At 31.9% G+C, this 25704-nt stretch overlaps 2 protein-coding genes, 1 long non-coding RNA gene and 1 pseudogene across 25 annotated transcripts; 1 reads left to right on the forward strand and 3 right to left on the reverse strand.

Annotated features, from left to right (window-relative positions):
• Positions 1 to 37: 37 nt before the first annotated feature.
• On the reverse strand, positions 38 to 3423 carry LOC149510679 (uncharacterized). 7 transcript variants are annotated; one of them, XR_016334933.1, is made up of 5 exons: positions 1819 to 3423; positions 1600 to 1719; positions 1398 to 1441; positions 652 to 949; positions 38 to 241 (listed from the first exon to the last, which is right to left on the reverse strand). It is a non-coding gene; the product is annotated as an uncharacterized LOC149510679 (long non-coding RNA). The 7 variants fall into 7 exon arrangements; XR_016334931.1 differs by having other exon boundaries at positions 1398 to 1452; XR_016334932.1 differs by adding an exon at positions 431 to 448 and having other exon boundaries at positions 652 to 1452.
• A 7829-nt stretch (positions 3424 to 11252) lies between these two features.
• LOC111280572 (tRNA N(3)-methylcytidine methyltransferase trm141-like) lies at positions 11253 to 15308 on the reverse strand. 14 transcript variants are annotated; one of them, XM_089756840.1, is made up of 8 exons: positions 14922 to 15308; positions 14547 to 14636; positions 14275 to 14379; positions 13723 to 14004; positions 12185 to 12320; positions 11964 to 12082; positions 11796 to 11867; positions 11253 to 11550 (listed from the first exon to the last, which is right to left on the reverse strand). In XM_089756840.1, the coding sequence occupies exons 1-4, from the start codon at positions 14943 to 14945 to the stop codon at positions 13807 to 13809; spliced, it is 417 nt and encodes a 138-aa protein (XP_089612966.1). In that variant the 5' UTR covers positions 14946 to 15308; the 3' UTR covers positions 11253 to 11550; positions 11796 to 11867; positions 11964 to 12082; positions 12185 to 12320; positions 13723 to 13806. The 14 variants fall into 14 exon arrangements, with proteins under 14 accessions (XP_089612966.1, XP_089612975.1, XP_089612973.1 ...); XM_089756849.1 differs by lacking the exon at positions 11796 to 11867 and having other exon boundaries at positions 12024 to 12082; positions 12216 to 12320; XM_089756847.1 differs by lacking the exon at positions 11796 to 11867 and having other exon boundaries at positions 12216 to 12320.
• Positions 15309 to 15818: 510 nt separating this feature from the next.
• LOC111280458 (mitochondrial import inner membrane translocase subunit TIM23-2 pseudogene) lies at positions 15819 to 16582 on the forward strand (annotated as a pseudogene). The gene has a single exon (XR_016334947.1). The product of XR_016334947.1 is annotated as a mitochondrial import inner membrane translocase subunit TIM23-2 pseudogene (transcript).
• Positions 16583 to 18270: 1688 nt separating this feature from the next.
• LOC111280456 (dihydrolipoyllysine-residue acetyltransferase component 2 of pyruvate dehydrogenase complex, mitochondrial-like) lies at positions 18271 to 24332 on the reverse strand. Of its 3 annotated transcripts, none has more exons than XM_022867877.2 (19): positions 24100 to 24332; positions 23726 to 23819; positions 23274 to 23350; positions 23004 to 23098; positions 22854 to 22894; positions 22067 to 22122; positions 21911 to 21985; positions 21700 to 21792; positions 21261 to 21503; positions 21061 to 21133; positions 20791 to 20891; positions 20367 to 20452; positions 20205 to 20280; positions 19652 to 19719; positions 19500 to 19566; positions 19319 to 19414; positions 18966 to 19068; positions 18789 to 18884; positions 18271 to 18680 (listed from the first exon to the last, which is right to left on the reverse strand). In XM_022867877.2, the coding sequence occupies exons 1-19, from the start codon at positions 24136 to 24138 to the stop codon at positions 18610 to 18612; spliced, it is 1650 nt and encodes a 549-aa protein (XP_022723612.1). In that variant the 5' UTR covers positions 24139 to 24332; the 3' UTR covers positions 18271 to 18609. The 3 variants fall into 3 exon arrangements, with proteins under 3 accessions (XP_022723612.1, XP_089613022.1, XP_022723613.1); XM_089756896.1 differs by lacking the exon at positions 24100 to 24332 and adding an exon at positions 23952 to 24076; XM_022867878.2 differs by lacking the exon at positions 23726 to 23819 and having other exon boundaries at positions 24100 to 24238.
• Between the last annotated feature and the right edge of the window lie 1372 nt (positions 24333 to 25704).

The following is a 25704-nucleotide window of genomic DNA, read 5'->3' on the forward strand; positions in this document are numbered from 1 at the left end:
CTGAAAATTTACGAATAGGAAAAGTAGGAACATTGCATTGCGGAAAATGTTACTGCTCTATTATGAGTATTGTCTTCAAATTTTGCAAAGCATGTATTAGATCCAGAAACTAACAATTTCAGTAGTACAATAAAAAAGTTTGCTGGGAACAGTAAGGCCAACCACCCTTCATCATGAATCATAAAGCTTGAATTGAATCCTCATCAACACCATGTCCCAGCTCCTTCATCATATGATAAAGCTGTGGAGAACAACATTCACAAGGTTAAAGAATCCGATGGCCACCAAACAATGAAATGTGTTGAATTTATCAGTTGCTATGCCATTATAAAAGAACCAAGTCCTTTTTTTTTTTTTTTTTGTTTAATTGATTCCTTAGTTGTAACAAACGATCTAATGATTGTTAGACAATGGTAGTTGCAGAGCCCACCTGAACATGTTCCACCACCTGCTAAATATAGGATAGTTGGCTCAGTTGGTGGATTTCATTATATTAATTTCTGTATAGAATGGAGAGGAAAGTTTCAGTTTTGTTCCGGAAGGTGGTAGAGCAGTTTTGAAGTCACATTCTAGGGGGAACATGTTTGACAATAATGTGATTCAGGTTAAATTTCAATTGGAAAAAAATCAATGGTAGATGGCAGTCCATACCAGAAGACGGCTATTAATGGAATATAATCATTAGATCTTCTCCATCCACGAATTTGGGGTCAATGTTGTTCTCATATAGGTCCCACGTGGATCCTCACATCAGGGAAGGTCAAGATTCAAATATCCTTTATTTGTAGTGAAAAAATGTTGGGATTATGCACCCCAGCCACAAAACAACCAAACTTGGCTGATTGCTGAGCATTCGATGTATGAATCACAAGACTGTCATCTGGATTGCAGAATCTGTGTTAAATCTGGAATACATCATTCCAAGTTAAAAACGGCTCGTATCCAGTACCTGGCAATAAATATCACCATTAGAATTGAAGAAACTAAAAGGAAAGCCAAAAAGAACAGCAGAGAAAAAGAAATGGAGCTACTTTGCCTTCTTTCCCTAGAGTATAACATTAGCGATTTCAATTTTTTCTCCCAAGACAGATATGGTGAGAAATTTGGTTTATAAACCTAAATAGTTTATTCTCAACTCCCCATTTGCATTTCCCTTCATCTTATCCTATCAAATCATTTTCCTTTGCTACACCAGAAAATCTAATGCAAACTTTGTTGTTCTCTCCTCTCTTAACAATGATATTCATTCAATTTAAGTAAACACAGAATCAGAGCAAAAAGTCGAAAGCTGACAAACGGTAGCAAGTTCATGATATTGAGAGGTGCAGAACTACCTCAAGGCATTAGCTACAAGTTGGTAAATTCACAGGTGCTCAAGAACGCATGCGGACGTATACCTTTTAGGTAACATCTTAGCAAAAGTGCACTGTTGTACTGAAGACTTCAAAACCCCTTGGCAAAAGCAATTCAACTCACCATCAACGATAAAAACATAGACGACACCAATTACTTATGGCTTAGAAACTTATTTATAGATAACCAGAAGAATAAGAATAGATCACTTTTAAGTTTTAAGCAATAATCAACTATTAAACCTACCGATCCATATATTTTTATGATGATTCTTGATCTGTTTGCGGTATGTACTGTATCTACAGTGTTGAAGCCAGCTTCTAAAAATAAGGTTGACAAGAAGTCTTCGGAGAAGGAAAATGAACACTAGAGAGAAGAATTTAACAACGATTGGAAATCAGGCAATAAGATGAGTTTTGCTTATGAAAAAGAAAAAATATAATCTATAGTATACAACATACTTACATTTCCATCACCTCGTACATAAAAGCCCTCACTTATCATCTGATTCCTGTTTTCTAGTTTCACCTTAAAAGTTAAGAGCATGCAAAAACAGAAGAAAGATGGATGCTATCTTAATTAAAATACTTTCTTCGATGAAGAAAAAGGTGAGACAACCAAGCATAACGCAGAACACAATCTAGGTTCCAGGGAAGTAAAACAGGAGATAAACAGATTATGATGCCATCATTTCCTCTATAACTTGAACAGAAAAGAAATTGTTCATCTCAAGGAATCGCCTCTTGAAACAAATCAGAAGAAACATGTCACCTAGCACACAAGGTAGGAATGAAAGAACTATATGATACAATCTGCATGCATCAACGACTCTTACAAATGAGACTGAAGAGGAGTAGACATTTGATTATTCTAAACAACTTATATGAGCAAAATCTCCAGCAGCATAATCTCGCAAGAGAACATGGCCATCTGGCTACAAGCAAACAAAGCGCCTATGTCATTTAGATTGCAGGATACATCCTTACCATCTCAACAAGTAATATCTTAGATATACCTTCAGTAATCTTGTATATACCCCATTTTGTTCGGAGACTTATCATAATTAAAACGGGCTTTCAATTGTTAATTGGGCCTTGATGTAAAATGTTGGAACCAATGATTAAAAGCCTGAACAAATTTTGATTTTTTATTTCAATTTTAATTTTATTTTTGTTTTTGGTCAAAGGAAAAATAAAAAGAAAAAAGAAAAAAAATCAGAAAACCGAACAAAAAAATGTGGGGGATTTGCTTGAAGATCTTGAATTTAGGGAAATTAATGATTTGATGATTTTGAAATTTCTTGAGACTTAATTCATGCAATCATAGAATTAATTCACAATCAAATCAAATTAGAAGAAATCTTAGATTTGGTTAAATTGATTTGCCTTCCAAATTGAAAGGGATTCAATCCCTATAAACAGACAGAACAATCACGAGGAAGGGGGTGCCTGATAGCAATTCACTTCACAATCGATTCAGAGGCAATTGAGAATTCTTGGGCAAAGTTTTATCAAACTGAGGCAATTAGCAGCACCTCAGAGCCAAAATCAGGGGTCATAAGGCTATCAAGAATTCAAAACACCAAGCAGGCCCGAGTCTCCGTCACAGCAAGCAAACAATTCCACAGACACCCACAAACACTAGACAAAACCCAACAGATCAAATCACCAATTTCCACTCAAGCCGGTCCTGCCATCGTCCTCAATCTCCAGCGAAACGGCCACCTCCTGTAAATAAACCAAAAAAAAAGTCAGAAACAAAAGATGATCATAAGCAAAGAAAATCAAAATCTGCAGAGGAAGTTGAATAAAGAAGTTGGTAAAAATCCTTGGAGTTTCGGTGGGAACGAAGAATCTACGTTGCAGAAGGAAAAACCGGCTGTGATAGGCTGGTGACGAAAGGAGGCGAACGAGCTTGGCGTCCGGCAGCCGGCAGCGACAGTGGCGGTGACGCAATGGATTCTGGAATAGGATTGGTTAATTTCTGGGTTTGAGAGAAGAGCAAGTTAGAGAGAAGGGAGAGAATTTAGGGTTAGAGAGAGAAGCAGAAAATGGTAAAATGGAGGAAACAGTCTGATTTTTGGATTAAATACAAAGGCAAAACGGCGTATTTGGATACTAAGGAATCCGGTTCCTTTGACCCATTTAAGACCCGCGTTATGTTTCTGAACCGACCCAGCCCAGGTGAGTCTGACCCGCTTCGACCCAATTTCAGGGGCCTGCATAAGCTCGCCCAGGCCCAGTGGTTAGCCCAATTGCTACAGCCCGTGTGTCATCTGGAATAAGCTTGGGCCCATTTGTGAACTCAAGGCCTCATTCAAGCTTGGATCAAAGTTAGCGGGGAGCCACTTTAAGCTGTTTTTTTTTTTATTATTATTTCAACTTTGATTTGGTTCAAGTACAAAATTTTTTTTATCTTATCTTTTTACTTATTATTTATTTTGATCATGGATGTTTACAAATATATAAGATGATAATAATAAATTTGTTTATAAAATAAACTTATAACTCTTATCAAACTATTGAAATATTTTTATAGGTTTAAAATTTTTTAAATTTATGAATTCTATCAAACTATGAAAAAATTTCATAACATAATATTTATAAAAAAATAAATTATTTTTAATCCTAACAAACTATTAGATAATTTAAATCTTGAATTAAATCTTACTAAATTATTGAAAGATTTAATGAAGTTTCTTAAAATAAATTTTGAAAATAATTTTCAAATAAAAATCTCATCAAACTATTAAAATAGTTGTATCAAAGTAAAATTTTATCAAATTATTAAAAGATTTTACTGATTGTTTTCAAATATTAATCAATACAATAATGGAGCCTCTTCAAAGTATAACACTAGTCTTCACGAATACTTTTAAGCTAAGAAAATTATCTTAAATTGTTATCAAATTATTGAAATATTTTTAAGATCAATTTCTAATGATTAAATTATTGGTAAAATTATAAAGATATTTTAAAACTTGGATAATTTGAAATCAAACTGATATTATCCTTTAGATAGACGTTATAAGGGTGTTATAATCTTCCTTAAGCGTAATTGCACTCTTAAACTCAATATTTGATTTCGTGGATCAAAATCTATTATTTAAATATATATATATAAGTTAATCTTATGACTCATCTTTAAATGAGACAAATTCAGTTAGGTGATCAATTGCACCTAAACAAAAAAGATTTATGGTAACTTCTAAAATTTATGTCTAATGATAGGTCTACAGATCCATACGTTATGATAGTTTGGCAACTCCATTGGAAACATTAAAACTCAAGCCAGTAAATGATTTCTTATTATCCAATCCTAACGTAATAAATTTAAAAAATTTTTGTTATTTATTTATTTATTTATTCATTTTATATTTATATCATTCATGTGCATATGTATAACATAAGCTCTATACTCGAGTTCTATCCTTTAAAAGGGAGTAAAGTATCTACGCCTTTATAAGATTTCATGTCTTCGCATAGACTAACAAAAAACTCTTACTCAAATTAAATCTTTTTCGTTTATAGCCCATGATGGGCGAGAATTGGATGTCATACTAATCTGTAATAGGTTTTTTGCTAAGTTAAAGCCATACCTTCCCTTGGATTAGAAAATTCTAAATAGGATATACGATAAGATATTTGTTTTGCTTGTAAATTTATTGTTCTTTGTATATATTATTTACATATTAACCCTTTGTGTTTTTGTCTATATATATTATGTTGTTCTTTGTATTTATCATGTTTACTAACTTTTTTTTTTTGCATGCATTCAATTATTAAATCTTTCTTATTACATTCATGCATACATGCTTTAATTCATGCATTCATACATTCATTCATATATTATTCCATTTCATTTTTTCATATATTAAAATAGGCGAATGCTTAATTGTAAATTAAAGAGTAATTTATTATATAGTCGTGAATATGAATTTTTATTTTTACTATATAATGTATACATGCATCCATGTAAACATCTTTATATGTACATTACTCCATTTGTTTGGAGCAATCTTTGCCTTTTCCATTTTGTATCTTAGTGTGAATATAAATTCTTACTATGCATTACATACATGTATTTGCATATGCATACATCCATGTAAATATCTTTGTATGTATGTTATTTCATTTGTTTGAGAAAATATTTACCTTTTCAATTTTGTACATAGTTTTGGACATGAATTTTTGTTTTCATTTATGCATTGTATACATGTATTTGCATATAGATCTATGTAAACATCTTTATATGTATGTTATTTCATTTGTTTAGGAAAATCTTTACCGTTTCAATTTTGTATATAGTTTTGAATATGAATTATTTTTGTTATTAAACAATATATACATGTATTTGTATATATATATATATATTTGTATGTGCATTATTTCATTTGTTTGGGATAATCTTTGGTACATAAATATGAATTTTTGCTTTTTATTGAGTTACATGTAGGTATTTGTGTGTGTGTGTGTATATATATATATATTTCATCTATTTGAATTGTTTGACAATAAAAACCAGCATGATTTCTTTTCATGATTGAAAAATGTTCTTTCTAAAAGAAATTTTTTAGGAAGTAATCTTAAGAGAATTGGTGATTACCACAAATAATGAACACACACTATTGTTTCACTTATGATTCCATACTCTAATTCAATAAACACCACATCACTCAAAGCCTGACTTTTCAAGTTAAAGAACTTTATTAAGGCTATGAGCAATAAAGTTCAAAAAATCTTGTTTGAAAAATTTTTTGTAAGCAAATACATAAGACTCTCCTTTAAAGATTCTAAATTTTGACAATCTAATAAGTGTCGAGATCATTTCAAACATATTACTACACATGTTTTTTTATAAAGCCTAAATCTTTTCAATTTCTTCCTTAAAGCAAAATTACTGAAAAAACCACATCTCGTTAATATCCTTGTTTGACATCTTGATTTATGCAACATTCTTTTTCTCTTTCTTTTATTGCCTTAAATTTTTTTTTTTTTTGCCCACATCTTTAGGCAAATTTACAAAAAAGCCCAAATTGTCTAATTTTTCCAATATCTTTTTTTCTAGATGGTATCGATTTTATCTTTTGGTATGGGTTATGAAAATGAAAATTGTTACATTGGGACTTTATTTGATGTAGTAAGATGATTCTTTGAGCTTAAGTTAAAAAAAAAAAAGAGCAAAAGAAAAATGAAAAAATAATTGATTGTAACATTATCCATATGAGATATTCAAAAGATTCTGAAATCAAAAGAAAAACCTACTCAAGAGAATTGCTTTTTAGAGAGGTATCCATTTTAATATCATAAATAACCATATTTCTCATATTTGATATGATAAATAACCATATTTCATATTTTTTTTACAAAAAAAAAAGAAAAAAATCCATTTGTTACCCTTTTTGAGCTTATTAAATTTTTTTTTTTTAGAGAAACCTTAAATAAAAATGACCGTTCACATTGGGAGGTAAGTGTTAAAAAGGGATTTATTTGAGAAAGCATTAGATCAAAGTTAAGGATAAGGAATGAATGCCTACAATCAAAAAGCAAACTTTAAAATTTTGGGTAATTTGTTAAGATGTGGAAACATAAAAACAAAAGAAAAAATAGAACAAAATAAATGAAAGAAAAAAAATGAAAATGTATGTTCTAAAAAGTAGAAAAGACAAATTTCTTTGAGAAGAAAAATGATCCTTGATTTGATTACCCTTAAACACATTTTTTGGCCCATTTATTATTTCTTTTAGAACCTTAAATTCTAGCCCACATTATATTTTTTAAAAAAATCATTTTGATTAAATGTGGATATATAAATTGAAGAGTTTTTCTTTAGGAAATCACCATCACTTTTGAATTTTGGATGAATTTTGAGTTTTCAAATGCATGATGGAATAGTCAAAAAAAAAAAAAAAAAAAAGATTGAATGAAGCTTTTGTGTGAAAACCCAAAAAGGCAATCTACAGTAAGTTTAAAAGTAACTTAAGCAAGTTTATTAAAGAAAGTGATTTTGAAGGAACCAATGAACAATAAAGACCTTTGAAAAATTTACGTAGATAAACCCCAATCTGATTATTTGTTTTGAAATTTGAGCTTTTTTTTCTTTTATAGAAGTTTTGAGCTTATCATAGTCAATCTTAACATTTATTAAAATGCCCTATCTCAAGAATCTAATATATTGTCAAAATGAATTGTGCTTTAAAATAAGATTCATTTTTCAAATTTAAATTTTCATTTGTGAGCCTAAATGACGAAATATTGATTTTTTTTTATTCAATGATAAAGTCTTTCTTAATAATTGAAATCCTGATATGCCGAACCATTTCATTCTTTTGAAAAGACCAAGATCCTCTTAATTCATTTTGGGTAGTAATCACTAGCTTTCAAGAGATTCAAATGTCACATGTTGATATATTTTGATTATAGAAAAGTGATATGTAGGATAATTTTTAGGGCAATTGATTGCCATTTTTTTAGGAGTTTTGGAAATTTTCAAATTTAAAGTGTTGTATAATGAATTTTGATGGATGGGAAAAAAATAATTTTCAAATCAATATGACAAGAGTTACTTTTCTATGGCAGCAAAAATGTTTTGTTTTGATCATTGTTTTTGCACTATTTGATAAAACATACAAGTCTTTGTTGTGATAATTGCATCTGCATAATTATTTGGATGTGCATTTGCATCATTTGAAGAATTTTTAAGTTGCATAGTTGATTAGACCATGCATCAGCATTATTTAGTGAATATTTAAACCATTGTTTTGAATATTGCAAAATATTGCATTTGTGTCATTATTTGTTTTTACCATGCATTTGCATTATTTAGTGAATATTTAAACTATGTTTTTAATATTGCATTTTAAATATTACATTTGTATCATTGTTTGTTTGTACCATGCATCTATGTTATTTGGTGAGTATCTAAATCATTATTTAAGCATTGCATTAGCCTCATGGTTGAGGCATGCATTCGCATCATATAGTGAACATTTGAATTATAGTATGACATTTGTATTATTGTTTAAAACATGCATCTGCTTCATTTAATAAAAATCTGGATTGTTGCATTTGCATCATTTAAAAGGCATTTACATGATATTTATTACATATAAGAATTTAACTTTAATTGGAGAAAACTTTTGACTTTTGAATCTTCGATGAGGAAGATTTTTCATGATGAGATTTTTTTTTACGAGAAAAACTTTTCAAACTTTTAAAGTTATAGAGCCTTTGTTTAAATGAGTTTTTCAAATGAAAATCTTTAGGTGTGAATCTCTAATTTTTATTTTTTTTGAATGAAAATCTTTAAAATTTTGATGTGAAGCCATAAAGGTTTGAAAAAGAACCTTTGAAACTTTGGATGTGAATCCAAAATTTTTTGAATATGAATATTTGAAATGTTGGATATGAAACTTAAAAATTTTCGAATGAGAATTTTTGAAATTTTTGATATTAATTCCAAAATTTTTCAAATGAAAATTTTTGAAATGTTGAATGTGAAAACCAAAATTTTTTAAATAAGAATCTTTGAAATTTTGGATGCGAATACCAAAAATCTTTAAAATTTTGATGTGTAGTCATAAAGTTTTGAAAAAGAACCTTTGAAACTTTGGATGTGAATCCAAAATTTTTTGAATATGAATATTTCAAATGTTAGATGTGAAATATAAAATTTTTCGAATGAAAATCTTTGAAATTTTGAATGTGAATCATAAAATTTTTTTAATGAGAATCTTTTACCCAGAAATTTTTTAAATTAAAATCTTTAAAACTTTGGATGTAAATTTTTAAAATTTTTTGAATGTGAATATCTAACTTTTCGATTATGAGTTTTTGAAACTTTAGATGTAAATCTCTAAAAATTTTTGAAGGTGAATAATATTTAAATTTTGGATGGGAATCCTTAAAATTTTTCGAATGTGAATTTTTGAAATTTTGGTTGTAAAATGTTAAAGTTTTTAAATGTGAATTTTTAAAATTTTTGATGTGAATCTCTAAGTTTTTTTAATAGAAATCTTTAACTTTTGAGTGAATCTCTAAAAGTTTTTGAATATAAATTTTGGATATGAATCCCTAAATTTTTCAAATGAAAATCTTTAACTTTTGGATATGAATGTCTAAAATTTTCGAATGAGAATTTTAAATTCTTAAGGTGTACTTTGAAATTTTTTATGTGAATCCTTGAATTTTTGAAATATTAAGTTTTAAATTTTGGATGTGAATCACTAACAAAAATCTTTTGAATGCAAATTTTGAAATCTTGTATATGAATTATAGTTTGAAAATCTTGCTAATCTGAAAATTTTTGTGAACCTAAAACTCTTGCGAATCTAAAATTCTTGTGAATCTAAAAATCTTACAAATCTTTTATCTTTGCAAATCTGAAAGTCTTGTGAATCTTTGAAATCCAGACAATCTAAAACTTTTGCAAATCTAAAGTCTTGTGAATATTCCATTCTTGTAAATCTAAAAACCTTGTGATCTGAAACCTCTGTAAAACTTAGAATTTTGTAAATCTTGAAGCTTTGTGAAACATGGAATCCTTATAAATTTAGAACCTTTGAGAATCTTAAGTCATTTACAAACTTTTGGAATCTTTGCGAAACTTGAAATTCTTGTGAATCTAAAAGCTTTTGCAAATTTTGAATCTTTACAAATTTTGCAATCATTATGAATTTTTTGCGAATCTTGGAGTTTTAGAATCTTTCAATTGTTGTTATGAAACCTTGCGAATCTTTGAAGTTTTGTGACAAACCTTTAGATTTCCAAATTGTAAATCTTTGGTTTCAAGTTAAAAGTGTTCAGTTTTTCTAGAATTGAACAAAATGGACGAAGTGAACATTTTTCGAATTTTAAAATTGTGAAGGCTTCTATTTTATAAGATCTTTTTTCTCAAAGATATCCAAAGATGATTTATAAGACTTTCGAGCATGATCTTTAAAAATTTATGGATTCTTTGATCTCATATCTCGATTTAGGTTTAGACTTAGTCATTTTCGACCTTGACTCAATCTAGGTCATTTATTTTTTTGACTTACGATCTCAATCACTTATTTTCAACATCGGCTTAGTCTAAGTCATTTATTTTTCTAATTTACAGTCCAATCTTAATCACTTATTTTCGTCCTCAGTTCAATTCAGGTAACTTATTTTTTCTAACTTACGATTCAGTTATAATCACTTATTTTCGATCTCAATTTAGTTCAAGTCATTTAATTTTTTTTACTTGCGATTCGATTCTCATCACTTTCATATTTTTGCACAGTTCAATCACTTTCATTTTTTATTTTGGCTAAGTCTAATCATATTTTTAATTTGAATTCGACTAATAACAAATCATCTTATTTTCTGACTTCGAATAAAGTCATGTCGTTTAATTTTAAACTTTGACTTTGATTAAGTAATTTTATTTTTGAACTTGACAACAAATCATCTTATTTTCTGACTTCGAATAAAGTCATGTCGTTTAATTTTAAACTTTGACTTTGATTAAGTAATTTTATTTTTGAATTTGGACATAATAGATATTTATATCTTTACGTAATTTTTATTTCACAAAAAGAGATAACTATACATATCTCATTTTGTCTCAAACTTATCAAAATTAAAACAAGCTTTTAATCACAAATTGGGCTTGATGCAAAATTTTGAATCTAATGATTAAAAGCCCAAACAAATTTTGGCTTTTGCCTTTTTATTTTAATTTTAATTTTAATTTTAATTTTGTTTTTGGTCAAAGGAAAAGTAAAAAGAAAAAAAAATCAGAAAACCGAACAAAAAATGTGAAGGATTTGCTTGAAGATCTTGAATTTAGGGAAATTAATGATTTGATGATTTTGAAATTTCTTGAGACTTAATTCATGCAATCATAGAATTAATTCACAATCAAATCAAATCAAATTAGAAAAAATCTTAAATTTGATTGAATTGATTTGCCCTTCAAATTGAAAGGATTCAATCCCTATAAACAGATAGAACAATCACGAGGAAGGGAGTGCCTAATAGCAATTCACTTCACAATCAACTCAGAGGCAATTGAGAATTCTTGGGCAAAGTTTTATCAAACTGAGGCAATTACCAGCAACTCAGAGCCAAAATCAGGGGTCATAAGGCTATCAAGAATTCAAAACACCAAGCGGTCCTTAGTCTCCTTCACAGCGAGCCAACCGAGACCAATCTTTACACATCCGCACGAAGTCTGCAAGTCCATCAAGCAGTGTCCACCCATAAGCAAAAACAAAGAAAAGATCATACAAGGGCAATCAAAGAGGAAGCCATCGGCAAAACAGAGGGAGGAGCAATTAACAGAGAAAATAATCAAGAAAGATTATTCAGCAAAGAAGCAATTCTCAGCAAATCCAAGCCAAAAAAAGAAAAAAAGCAATTCAGCATTAAGCCAACAAGCAATTCTTAGGCAATAATCCAGAGCCTAAACCCAAAAACCTCATCCGGCGATCAATCAATTCCCAGGAAGCCAGCAGCCTAGAATCAACCCCAAAAGAGACACGAAAAATCCTGGCAAACCAAACAGAGCAGAGGAAGCATCAAATAATCCACCAACCAAACACAAAATCCAGAAAATCCATATCCAGACACCATCAAGCCATAAACCTGCAAACAACTCCACAGACACCCACAAACACTAGACCAAAACCCAACAGATCAAATCACCAATTTCCACTCAAGCCGATCCTGCCATCGTCCTTAATCTCCTGCGAAACGGCCAACTCCTGTCAATAATTAAAAAAAAAAAAATTCAGAAACAAAAGAAGACCATAAGCAAAGAACATCAAAATCAGCAGAGGAAGTTGAATAGAGAAGTTGCTAGAAACCTTGGAGTTTCGGTTAGAACGAAGAATCTACGTTGCTGAAGGAAAAAAACCGGTAGTGATAGGCTGGTGAAGAAAGGCGGCGAACGAGCTTGGCGGCCAGCAGCCGGCAGCGACAACAGCGGTGATGCACTGGATTCTGGAAAAGGAATGGTTAATTTCTGTGTTTGAGAGGAGCAAATTACAGAAAAGGGAGAGAATTTAGGGCTAGAGAGAGAAACAAAAATGGGAAAATGGAGGAAGTAGTCTGATTTTTGGATTAAATAGAAAGGCAAAACGGCATAGTTTTGGATACTAAGGAATCTGGTTCCTTTCACCTATCTAAGACCCGCGTTTTATTTCTGAACCGACCCAGCCCAGTTGCGTCCGACCCATTTCAGACCAATTTCAGTAGAATACACCAGCTCGCCCAGGCCCAGTGATTAACCCAATTGCTCCATCCCGAGTACCATCTTGAATAAGCTTGAACCCATTTGTGAACCCAAGTCATTAAGCCTCATTTCAAGCTTGGATCAAGAGTTAGCTTGGACCTATTTTAAGCTTTTTTTTTTTTTTTAAGATTTCAACTTTGACTTCGTCTAAGGTATAAATTTTTTTATTTTATCTTTTTACTTATTATTTATTTTGATAATAAATGTTTTAAAATATATAAGATGATAATAACAACTTTTTTTTAAAAATAAAATCATGAGTCTTACTAAACTATGAAAGAATTTTTATGGGTTTAAACCTTTTTAAAATTATGAATTTTATCAAACAATTGAAGAATTTTATATCTTAATTTTTATTAAAAAAACTATTTTTTATTCTACTAAATTATTAAAGAATTTAAAATTTGAATTAAATCTTATCAAATTATTAGAAGATTTAATGAAGTTTCTTAAAATAAATTTTGTAAATAATTTTTAAAATAAAATCTCACCTAACTATTAAAATATTTATAATAAAGTAAAATCTTATCAAGCTATTAAAAAATTTTATTGATTATTTTTAAATAAAATATATCAATGAATCCTACAACAAAGTGAGACATTAGTTTTTATGAATACTCTTGAAGTGAAAAAATTATTTTAATTAATACTAAACTATTGAAATATTTTTAAAATCAATTTCTAATGATTAAATTATTTGGTAAAATTACAAAGATATTTTAAGGCTTGAATAATTTAAAATCAAACTGATACCTTCTGTTAGATGAGCGATGTGAAGATGTTATAACTTTTCTCACACATAATTGCACTTTCAAACTCAAGATTTGGTTTCATGGATCAAAATCTATTATTTAAAATACCTAAGTTAATCTTAGAATTTCTCTTTAAATATGACAGATTTGGTTAGATAATCAATCGTACTTAAATAAAAAAATTAATAATAACTTCTAAAGTCCATATTTAACAGTAAATCCATATATATATATATATATATATATATGTGTGTGTGTGTGTGTGTGTGTGTGTGTGCTATAACAACTCTTTTAATATTCTGTAATATCAAGGGCATTTTATATGGAGAAACTGCAGACAGCATAAAAATCTGCTTACCGTGTTAGTTATGATATAGATGTTGTCCTTAACAAGTGAAGCACGGGAGCATGAGCAGTGTACTTGCAATAATCAGAAAAAATGTTAGAAGCCCATTAGTTTTGAACTCTGCAAACCACTATAGTGACTAGATGCAGGATCAGAAACCTCAGAATTGGAGATTGCCACTCTTACCAAGGTATTGACATCAACTGAAGAAGGATTAATCCTTTTTAGAAGATTGTCAATTGTAAAATCACAGACTAATGCATTAACCCAATCTTCTCTGAACTCCGCACGTAACTGCATTTAGTAAAACAGTACAAGTTACTCCGAGTATTCCTGCCTTACCCATCTAAGAAACAACCCATACCACTTCCCATCTATTGCAAATTTAACAAATACCATGCCCAATAGTGTTTTATGAACATGAATAAACATACTTGCAAGCTAAATGCAAGTCTATTGTACTAAGCCATAAACATCCAATGAGAGCATAAACAGATCACTTGAACTTCTGAAATAACCAAAAGAAAAACTGTCCCAAATTCATTGTAAGCAAAGGTTGCAAACCTTAACAAGCACGACTGCACAAGGTGAGATATCAAAAGCTTCCACGTTAAGTTTGGGATATGCTGCCACAAGTGGAAAGATTGTATTGCCAGCTCCACAACCAACCTGCCAGAAGAAGATGGTCAGTTCAATTACATAAATTAGCAACAAAGCTAGTAACTAAGCACTATGGAGAAGAAATGATAAACCTTATTAAATTTTAACAAACAGGGATTATGTACAAACAAAGGTAATATAACAGTGTTTTAGAATCAATGAAGCATAAAGTATACCTCTAAAACAACCTTGCCATTTGCGGAATGAGCATCATCAGAGAAGTATTGCCCCCACTCCTTCTCCAAGTAATGTCTATCCTTGCAGAACTATAAAACAACATAACAATCAAACTCAAAAATCAATTGAACTACTTTATCCTTGAAAATCTCTATCCTAAACAAATAAAAAAAAAAGTTTTCTTAGTAAATTTCCCAGAAATGTTTGTCCAAGATGTCTCCAGAAAAATGGCACAATTACAGCATTACCGAATTTCAGAAAAGGGTTTTTTGAACACACCCAAAACTCAAACAGGTTAACTTTACAAAAAAAAAATTCAAAAAAATCAAAGACCTTGCTTTTGTGGCGCTTGTAGAAGTTGTCCCAGAACTTACCGGAGTTTTTCTGGTAGTACTCATCCTGTCTCATCCAAGTTGGGATATTTACGCCTAGCTTGGATGACCGTCGGAAGAAAATGCTGGTGTCATTGATCGGCGGTGGAGAATAAGTAAATTGATGGCATCGAGCGAGGGTAGCTGGTGTCAATTCAATACTTCTAGTCGTAGAGCAATGATCACCCGTTCTGCTGTTTCTTCCAACTTTGCTGATATTCATACAAGGCCCTGTTTATTTGTAGCCATTGATTGAATCACTTGAAAATGGTTTTGGATTTTTTTTAATTTTTCTTTTTATTATGGTAAATCAAATTTTAACTTCATTTTTATTTGATTCAAAATTTTAAAAGATTATTTGTAAAATTTTTAATTAATAATTTACAAATAAAAATATTCAAATTTGAAAAATCAAATAATTATCAAAGAGACAAAAAGTATTTCTTAAATTAAAATACTAAAAGAATATTTGAATTAATTTTTTAAATAGATCTTTATATTTTTATTATATTCAAATAAATTTTTATACTTTCATTTGTATCTAAAAAAATTAAAACTTATTACATATAAATTAAATATTTATTTAAATGAAATAAAATGTAAAAATCTATTTAAGTAAAATTGTAAAATTAAGAAATTTTTTTATTATTTTAGCTTTTTTTTATTATTTGTAATCGTTGGTGCATTGTCCTTCTTATGGAACTTTTTTAAAAGACAAAGCCCAAAGGTTGCCAAACCGGTTTTGCGGTCCAACCGACTGATAAAAAAAACCCAAATACAAAACCTACATGCAGAATCATATGTTTTGTTCCAAGTTTCAATACCGAAAACTAACCGTAAGACCCTTCTCTCCTTTCTCTCCCATAACCCAAACCCTAACTCGAAGTTTTGAACCACCCAATGATGGCTAATAATCGCGGCTCCGACCGAGAAACCGACCCAAACATCCGACTTTACAACCCATACCAGGACCTAAACCTCCAAGTTCCCATAACCAACCTTTACAAGCTCCCTAGCACTCCGGAGTTCCTCTTCACCGAGGAATCCGTCTACCAACGCCGCTCTTGGGGCGAAAATGTAACCTTTTATACCGGTTCCGCTTATTTAGGCGGCTCTGTATCCGGCGCGGCCTTCGGCCTCTTCTCTGCTCTCAGGAATTTCGAGCCAGGCGATTCTTTGAAACTGAAAATCAATCGGATCTTGAATACTTCGGGTCATACGGGTCGTTCATGGGGGAACCGGATCGGGGTGGTGGGCTTGATTTATGCAGGGATGGAGAGTGGGGTCGTGGCGGCAACTGATCGTGATGATGTCTGGAGTAGCGTGGCGGCTGGCCTTGCGACCGGAGCTGTTTGTCGGGCTGCGAGAGGGGTGAGGTCTGCTGCGGTTGCAGGTGCGCTTGGTGGGTTGGCGGCTGGAGCGGTTGTTGCTGGGAAGCAAGTGTTGAAGAGATACGTGCCTATTTAAAGGAATAAAAAAATGAAATTTTCAGTGAGTAATACTTCGTAAAGTCGGAAATTTTGATGGTGGTAGGTTAAATTTGAAAAAAAAAATGATAATAGGTTTTGGATGTGAATTTGATTGTGGTGAATAATGGCACTTTTGGATTAATGATTTTTGTAACTTTCTTCTTTCTATATTAATGGATCGGGTATTCGATCAAACATGTTTTTACTTGTTCTTTTTTATGCCTTGTTTATGTGATGAATGGTAATTAGGTTTCTCTTATTGCTTATTGAATTTTATGTATTGTAGGTGAAATGTTTTATAAGTCATGGTAGGGAAAAAGATGCCATGGTATTGTCTCTGTTAGATGCCTATGTGTCCATAGAAACTAAGTTTATCTGTGTACATGGAAACTAAGTTTAGACATAATTGAAGCAAGAAACTTTTTTGTAATTAAATTGCTGTCTTGTTTATTGAAAGATGAGGGAAATGAAATGTCAGCCGAACAAGTTGATAAATACTAAGTTAATGTTTGATATTTGACTATAGTTTAACTTAGTTTGAGATGATTATTGCATTTTTGTTATTGTAAAGCATGTAATGATGCAGTCTTGGATGATCATTGTCGTGTTGTGTGTTAACTTGTTTACCAGTAGGTAATGGTCAAAAGTGATGATCCCATTCATATGCCTCTCCTCTTTCCCTACTCCTAGGGTCAGGTGCTAAGGTTGGTGTGTAGCTAAGTGTCTTGTTTATTGAAAGATGAGGGAAATGAAATGTCAGCCGAACAAGTTCACAAATACTAAGTTGATGTTCAATATTCAACATGCAGTTGAACTTAGTTTGAGATGATTATTGCATTTTTTATTGTTGTAACGTCATTGTGAAGCATTAATGATGCAGTCGTGGATGATCATTGTCATGTTGTCTGTTAGCTCATCTCTTACTAGGTAATGGTCAAAAGTGATGATCCCATTCATATGCCTATCCTCTTTCCCTACACCTACGATCAGGTGCTAAGGTTAGTGCGTGGCAAAGTGTCTTGTTTATTGAATGACAAGGGAAATAAAGCGTCTGCAGAACAAATACTAAGTTATTTTTCAACATTCTTCAGTCAGTTGAACTTAGTTTGAGATGATTATTATGAATTTGTTGTCGTAGCTTCATTGTAAAGCATGTAATGATGCAGTCTTGGATGATCATTGTCATGTTGTGTGTTAGCCCGTCTCTCAGTGGGTAATGGTCAAAAGTGATGATCCCATTCATATGCTTACCTCTTTCCTTACTCCTAGGGTCAGGTGCTAAGGTTAGTGGATAGGGAAGTTTATGGAACTGCACAAGCCTAGCTTGTTTTAGGTTTTGAACTCTGCTAATTAGAAAAACTATTTAGGATACATTTTCCAAAACTGATTACCCGCCGCAAATGCAAGCAAACAATTTGAGAGCCAAAGGCGAGTGGTATTTTTCTATTTCTCTGAGCTAGAGGTTGTATTAGCAATGCTAGTGGTAAATGGTAGTGGTATTGAAATTCATTTAAATGCCATGTAAGTGCTACCAAAGAAACATGAGCTGCCTGCCCAACTCTTATATCTGCTGCATGCCTCTACCTCTTTTGTTGCTTTAACAAAAGAGGAACCAATGATGACAAGGAGCCAAAAAAATACCCAACTACCAAACTCTACTTGCCAGTCTGGTTTGGTCCCCTCGATATATGCAAACACAAAGCACAGCTCTTAATGGCTTTAAACTAGAAACAACACCTATGAAATTGAACTTCAATTCTGCAGTTGGTGCCTTGGTGCCAAGTTTTAAGGAAATTTTTGGCAACCCTTGACTACTTCTATAGGCTAGTTGTTGCAAATTCAGAAGATTGAAAAACAGAATAAAGAACATTGATGCGAGATCATAATGGAAGTTTAGCATTCTGACTAGTTAAAGCACTAGAAATGTGATGGGTTGGAAATAGCATACCCTAAAAACCATTCCAAGTATTCACAGTTTAAGTGACCTATATGGAAGGGGTTATTACACTCTGCAAAAGGCGAAATTGAATTCAGTTTAGTTCCTCAATTGTCAATCCCCCTTATTCCCAAAAAAATTAATTTCGTTTTCAGTGATAGCACTACTTTCGAAGAAAATTGCTTTGAGGAATGCATGTGAAATTATTGCATTCAATCCCTCGTGCGAATTGATCACAGCAAGGAGATATGTATAGAACAAAAAGAAACAATAACCACCAGTTGATTTAGAGCAACATTGATTCTGGATTCTCAATGTAGCCTTTGAAAGCTTTCAGCCATTCAGCACCGATTGCACCTAAAAAAAAGCAAGTGAAATTACTTGGATCGTAAGTCTAAGGGACATTGAACATTGTTTGACTTGGGTTAATCATAAACTACTAGGATTCTTAATAGAACTACGTACCATCAATAACACGATGATCACAGCTTAGAGTTACAGACATAAATGAAGCAAACTTGAATTGTTCAGGTTCCAAGCCTGGGATAACCCTCTTCTCAGCTGCACACAGTCAAGTCCAGTGATTATGAAGCAGAAATGAATATGACGTGAGTTTAAGGCAAAATCAGGGGCAAATCTTACCAGACCCAACAGCAAGAATTCCTGACTGAGGAGGATTAATGATAGCACAGAATTGCTTGATACCAAAGGGGCCTCCCAAGTTAGAAACTGTAAACGTGCCTCCCTGCAAAGAGAAAAACCCAGCATGTACATGCTCATATAAGTTGAATGATCATCATAGCATCAAATGTTATTTTCTTTTGGTACAAAAGAGGCCGCAGCTTGGAGATAGGGGAAGAGGTTGTAGGTGATGGGATTTGAACCTCAGACTTATTGGATGCCACATTTTAAGGGTGGCTAGCTGAATCAATTGAGCTAAGCTCTGGATTCATAATACCATCAATTATCATTTACTAATATAAAAGCATAATTACCTCATAATCTTCAGGTTTTAAGCTGTTTTCTTTGGCTTTTTGTGCCAAATGCTTGACCTCCTCAGCAATTGTGGACAAACCTTTCTTATCTGCATCCTGCAATATGCAAAATAAACGAATCATTTAAACTAGAAAATTATTGATGAAAATGAAACAGCAATAAGTTGAAACAATTGCTCACCCTGATCACAGGGACATAAAGTCCATTTTCTGTCTGCACTGCTACATTAATATTCACATTGTTATACCTGGGTTGGAAGCAAAAGAAGACATGCTATGATGATATGCATTATCACTCATGAATTAATCAGTTTGCACTTAATTTATACTCACTGGCGAATATAGTCATCTGTCCATGAACTATTGCACTGAGGAACCTTCCGGAGAGCCAATGCAGCAGCCTGTAGTTGACAAAGACTTCTACCTTCTAAGTATCTTAAATTGAAAATGTTTACAGTTCGCAATATTCTAATGGCAGTTCACAAAAGAAAAATGAGAATGTGCACTAATTTCTTATCTTCGGAAGTATTATATTATCGTTTACATAAAAGCAGCCATTTCAGACCACTTTTGGAGTAAAAATTTAAAAAAAAAATAAAAATAGTGACTTGAGAAAGAAAGAGTTACATAATTTCATGAAATGGTTGGAGGTTAACATGGAGGAAAAAAAAAGTAAATATGACAGAGACATGAACTTGACATAATATGTTTTTACTTTATATTCTGAAGCTTAATCAAGAATTGCCATGTTAGATCAACGTTATAATGACCACTTGGCATTACACATAAACCTCTTGGAGAACCTTGAACCACACCAAAAGTAAAAATCAGGATCCACTTCGTACATCTCAAAGCTCGGTAATTAAATGTATAGAAAGTGGTCTACCTTGATTACAAGATCATTGACAGATATACGCTTCCCACCTGCAGCTTCCTGTAATGAGTTGAGTTGGCTCCGCAAACTGGATGCAAAGATACAGTTTAAAATTATCAAAATATATCATATAATTACTTATCTTTTATAAGATTAATAAGGACTATTACTTACTCCATAAGTTTGTCAACACATGCATCCACTGTTAAATAGTAATGTGGGATAGTCTGCTTTGAGAATAATAAGCGTGATGCTGTGACCTGTCAAATTTGTAGCAGAAATGAGGCTCACAAAGCACATTGGTTATGAAGGAATGGGCATCAAAATGGGGAGACAACAAATGGGCCCAGAGAGAAGTTAGGGATACCAACTTCTCTGCATTCTCATGCAAAGATTCAAGTTCAACAAACCCAAAAGGTAGTTTTTTAGTATACAATTTAATGCAGATTATCACAAAACAAAATCAAATGCTTAATTTTATATAAAGGGGATCATCTTCTATGAAGTAGATCCATAGAATAAAATCCGAGAACCATAAACACTTAACAACCTTGGACTTTCATGAAAATTATAAAAATGATGATAATTTTTTACATACCTTTCGTATCTGAGAATGAGGGATATCTACATAATCTAGAGCTGCAAGTTTTGCATCCTTTGTCTTAGGAGTTCGTGCTGAAACTTCCTTCCCAGGTGAAGCTACATGACAGGGAAACTCTCCAGTAAGCAGAAGAAGTGACAATAATACACCAATTGGTACTATTGAAGAATACTGAAAAGGCAAGAAACAGGGGGGAAGGAGCAGGCATTCTTTACTATAAATATGATACCCAAGTAATCTCTCAGAATAGAAATTTATATATGATACCCAAGTAATCTTCAATATCAGCCTTTACAATATGTCCATCAGGACCTGTTCCTTTGATACTTGAGAGAGGTACCTAATTTGCATCCAAAAGGAATGGGCAAATGTTAAAAGATAAAGTTTGATAGAAATGATTAGATACTTACAGTAGTGTCTTGTCTCTGAACAAGAGAGATTTCCAGTCACAACACTCAATGACTAACCTTGTGATCTTCAGCCATTTTTCGTGCAAGAGGACTTGCAAAAATGCGATCTTCAGAAGAAGGTGAAATAGGTTTGAAAGTCTTAGGCTCTGGTGAACTAACTGGTTGTTCAACAGGCTCCTGCTTTGATGGAGGAGGAGCTGCCAGCTTTTTTGCCGCAGGAGCACCAGAATCTGATGCTGAAGGACTGTAGTCTTTGAACTTGGCAATATCCTTCTCCTCTTCAACAGTGATGGCAATTATCTACACAAGACCACAAGACCAAATAAATAACATTAACTGCACAAATGTTCACATGAATTGTAATTTATTCTGGAAGCAGACAGAAGATCCAAGAGGTGCAAAGCCAATATGCATCTCCTCTATTTAGTCATATAGACTCCCGAACCCACAAAGGTGAGAACCAAAGAAAGATAAATATATTTCTCAAAATCAATACCTCACCAACTTTGATTTCTTTTGACCCATCTCCCTTTATAATCTTGGCAAGATAACCTTCTTCCATGCATTCCATTTCAACAGTTGCTTTATCCTTCAAATAAGAAACAAAGTTATAAAATAAAATACTAACTTCTGATATGAGCAAAGAAAATGAAGAAGAAACTTCATCAAGTGCTACAAGTTGGCCAACAAACAGGAGAATGCCTTACAGTTTCAACTTCACACATCACTTCACCAGGACTCATTTTATCACCCTCTTTCTTTAACCACCTAGCAATATTTCCCTGCATTTAGGAAATGGCAAGCTTAGAGGAAAACCACAGACTTTTTTATGATATTTTGGAAAGATCCAGGACAGTTCAAACCTCTGTCATTGTGGGAGAGAGTGAAGGCATTCCAATCTCTTGGTGAGGAGGGAGGCCTGAAAGCAACTTCAAAATATTAGCAATATTGAGTAAGTGCTGCAACAACAAATGATGAAACAGTTAACAAACAATGTAACATCCTAGAATCAATGCATCAGGGTACAACTTAGAGACCTTTCAATCATCATTTCAACTGCCATGTGCTCAGCCATAAATATAACAAACCTGTGCACTGGCAAAAAAAAAAAAAAACTGGAAACACCAATACATGCTAAATAAATCCAGCATAACCTAGGAGGTAGCACTAGCAAAACAAAAATTATAAAAAAAAAAAAGTCCTATAGTGATGCCTTGTAAAAGAGAGATGAAGAATGAACTGTAGTCATGATGTCTCACTCCTTAAATACAGTGTAGTCACATTATTATGATTTAGGAACCAGATAAACACGCTTCATATTACACAGATTTATTACCCTAAACTACATTCCTATTATCTGAGATGTCCCTTTAGGAAGGGTATTCAACAAGCCACAACAAAAATTAATAATAATAGAATCTTACAGCCAATCATGCTCTCAACATAGAAATGTCTAAGGATAGCACATCAACAAAGTCACAGTTTAGCATTTAGCATAAGGTGAGCCGTTTCATAAGTTAAACACACATTCTTGTTGTAGTCACTAGTCAGTGCAAAACTTTTTACCATTTGACAAATAATGGGTCCTTGAGAGAATATAAATAGTATGATATCAATACAACCTATGATATTTAAAGCAATAATCCATACCTGCTTCAGATGCAAATCCTCTCCTTGACTGAACTTGTGAACTGATAATGGATACAGGGAAAACGTTTAGATGCTTGAAATAATTAAGAAAACATTACCAGGAAATGGTAAAATTCGCCAGTAGGGTCAAAAAAATGCTGGAAAGAATACCATGAAATTTCTCTGTTGTATGCCACACCATCCATTGGAATTCCCAATCTCATTGTTGTCCTTGAATGACTTTTCTTAGATAAACCAGATGATACCTGCATTACAAGATGTGAAGCAGTTAGTATTTTTGCCAACTGAGTCTTACCCTCAATTATGAATGTAATTTACAAGCACAGGAGAGTCTGCAGCAGAAGAAAGGTAAAAGATGCAACAAAAATACTACAATATCTATTGCTCCACTGATGGGAAAAAAGAGAAGGACACACTTACAGGGTTACAGGCAACAAACTTAGATACCCTCACTCTTTCAGCAGATGCATAACCAAGAGGATAGGTCCTTGTAACATCTGAAAAGTAACCAGCTTTGCTTAAAAAAACATAAAAAAATATTTATCCACTTTGTTATGCTTTCAAATTATTAACAAACTACTACCTATCACTAAATGTAATTACAAATCCAAAACGAAAAATAGCATTCCAGCCAGCTACCATGACTGAACCTATCAAGAAATATGAGCAAACCATATACCTATACTATCTGATAAACCTAAAACATTTAGTAAAACCATCTCGATGGGAGGCTTTTGATGCACGTTTTGTGAGTCGACTTAGCAGACTAAACACAATTCTGAAAACAGCTCTTATGCTTAAGAATTGTAGAAAACTAGAAATGAGAAACAAAGAAGAAAACAATCTTTATATCATCGGCATCATTTATGTACCTTCACTTTTAAAAACAGAGGATCGTGCTCCATTAGAAAACCAACGAACCAAAACGGCACGATCATGCCGCATTAAGTTGGGAACATTTCTTAACTGTAACAATAGAAATTCAAAACAAAGAACAAAGCTTACAACCAACAAAAATTACATAAATAAAAAGCTATAATTCAACCATGATTAATCACATGAACGTAAATAGGAATCATGGGTTAAGTTTATAAATACCATTAACGAACTAAAAGCAACTACGATAAATACTCAAATCTAGAAAGGAATGTCAATCTAAAACTGACCAAAGCATTTAAAAAAAAAAAAAGAAAATACAATAAACGAATCGAGAAACGAGAAATGAAAAAAAAAAGTCGAGAGGTACCTTATTATAGTGATTGATGATCCGAGATGCATAAGCCATGATTTTCTAAACTCCCAATCAAATTATTAAAAAAAATGGAAGAAAAAGAAAGGAAGATAAATTTTCGGCTTAGTGAAAGAAGAGAGTAAGAAAAATGTAAGTTCACTTTTCTTTTTTTTTTTGGTTTGGTTTGGTAAAAACAATGTGCAGGTTAGGGTTTGGTAGAACAAAAAAAAAACGTTGCCTTTTATTTTGTGTATGGTACGGAGATGGTGCTGGTGTTTGTAAAAATATTAAAAACAAGTATTGACCGTTGATTGAGTGAACTGGAAAAAATGGAACGATTTAAGTTAACGGATCTAAGGAATGTTCGGTGAGTTGGGTTCTAGGGGATATTTTATACGGTAAGAAACTTGGCTCTGCGTGTTTTGGCTGTTAGCGCCGCTTTCGTGGATTTGACAAATATTTTTGTTTTCTTTATAGCTCTAAATCCAAAAAAAAAAAAGCTATTATGGCTATCAAAACCCTAGACCAGTACGGTCCCATACAACAACAAGAATACTGAGGATTTCATATAGCTACTGAAGCCCTTCAATTAGTTTTTAAGCTCTTGTGTTTAAAGATATAAATGATATATTAATATTCATAAATTATTCGAATTCGATTAAAAAAAAATTAAATTTGATTCGATTATTATCGAGTCAAGTTAGAATTCGAATAATTTGATTTATCGATCGAATCGAATTTGAGTATTTTTATATCTAACTCGAATAGCTCGCGAGTCTAATCGAATTTTTATATTTAAATATATTTTTATTATTTTAATTAATAAAATATTTTAAATTCGAGTTCAAGTTCGAGCATGAATAATCGATCTCTTATCAAGTATACGAATCGAGCTTATTTTTACATATTAATCGAGTCTAATCGAGCGAGCTCGAATAACTCGAATTCGATCATGAATCGAACTCAAATTTGAAAAATAAAATTCGATCGAATTTAAATTGAATATCGAACCTCGAATTATGAATCGAGTTCAAACTCAAATTTCTTATTATCCGACTCGATTCAATTACACCCTTACTCGTATCCACCCTAAACAGATAGAGGAACTGCTGCTACCCCGGAGACTGAGGAAAGGTCAGGTCCCTATTATATTCCATCACTTGAATTGAGGCGGGATGGAATAGGAGAGTTGTTTCCGCTACCAGACAATGATCGTTACCCCCCTAACCCTTTCGGGTTCATATCTTATTGTTCGAATGTAAGCAGTATTTCATTTTATTGTAATTCGGGTTCGTTGGTTGGGGTGTTCCTATTATTAATAATAAAAATATTATCACACAATATTTATATAAATATGATAATTTATATATTTATATCATATAAAATTATAAAAATTTATATATTTATATTATATTTTATATAAAAATTATTTATTATAATTTTGGTTGATACGAAAAATATAAATACATTAAATGAATATATAAAATAATAATTTTATTAATATAATATATATAAATATAAAATTAAATAAATAATAAAATATAAACTTTTATATATATTATGATGTAATTTAAGACAAAGTACATTAAATTCGCTTTAACCCATTATGTTTTCTATAAA

Source organism: Durio zibethinus, chromosome 28 (genome assembly GCF_047325235.1).
Source record: "Durio zibethinus cultivar Kanyao isolate XHJ-2024 chromosome 28, ASM4732523v1, whole genome shotgun sequence".
NCBI classification, from domain to species: Eukaryota; Viridiplantae; Streptophyta; class Magnoliopsida; order Malvales; family Malvaceae; genus Durio; species Durio zibethinus.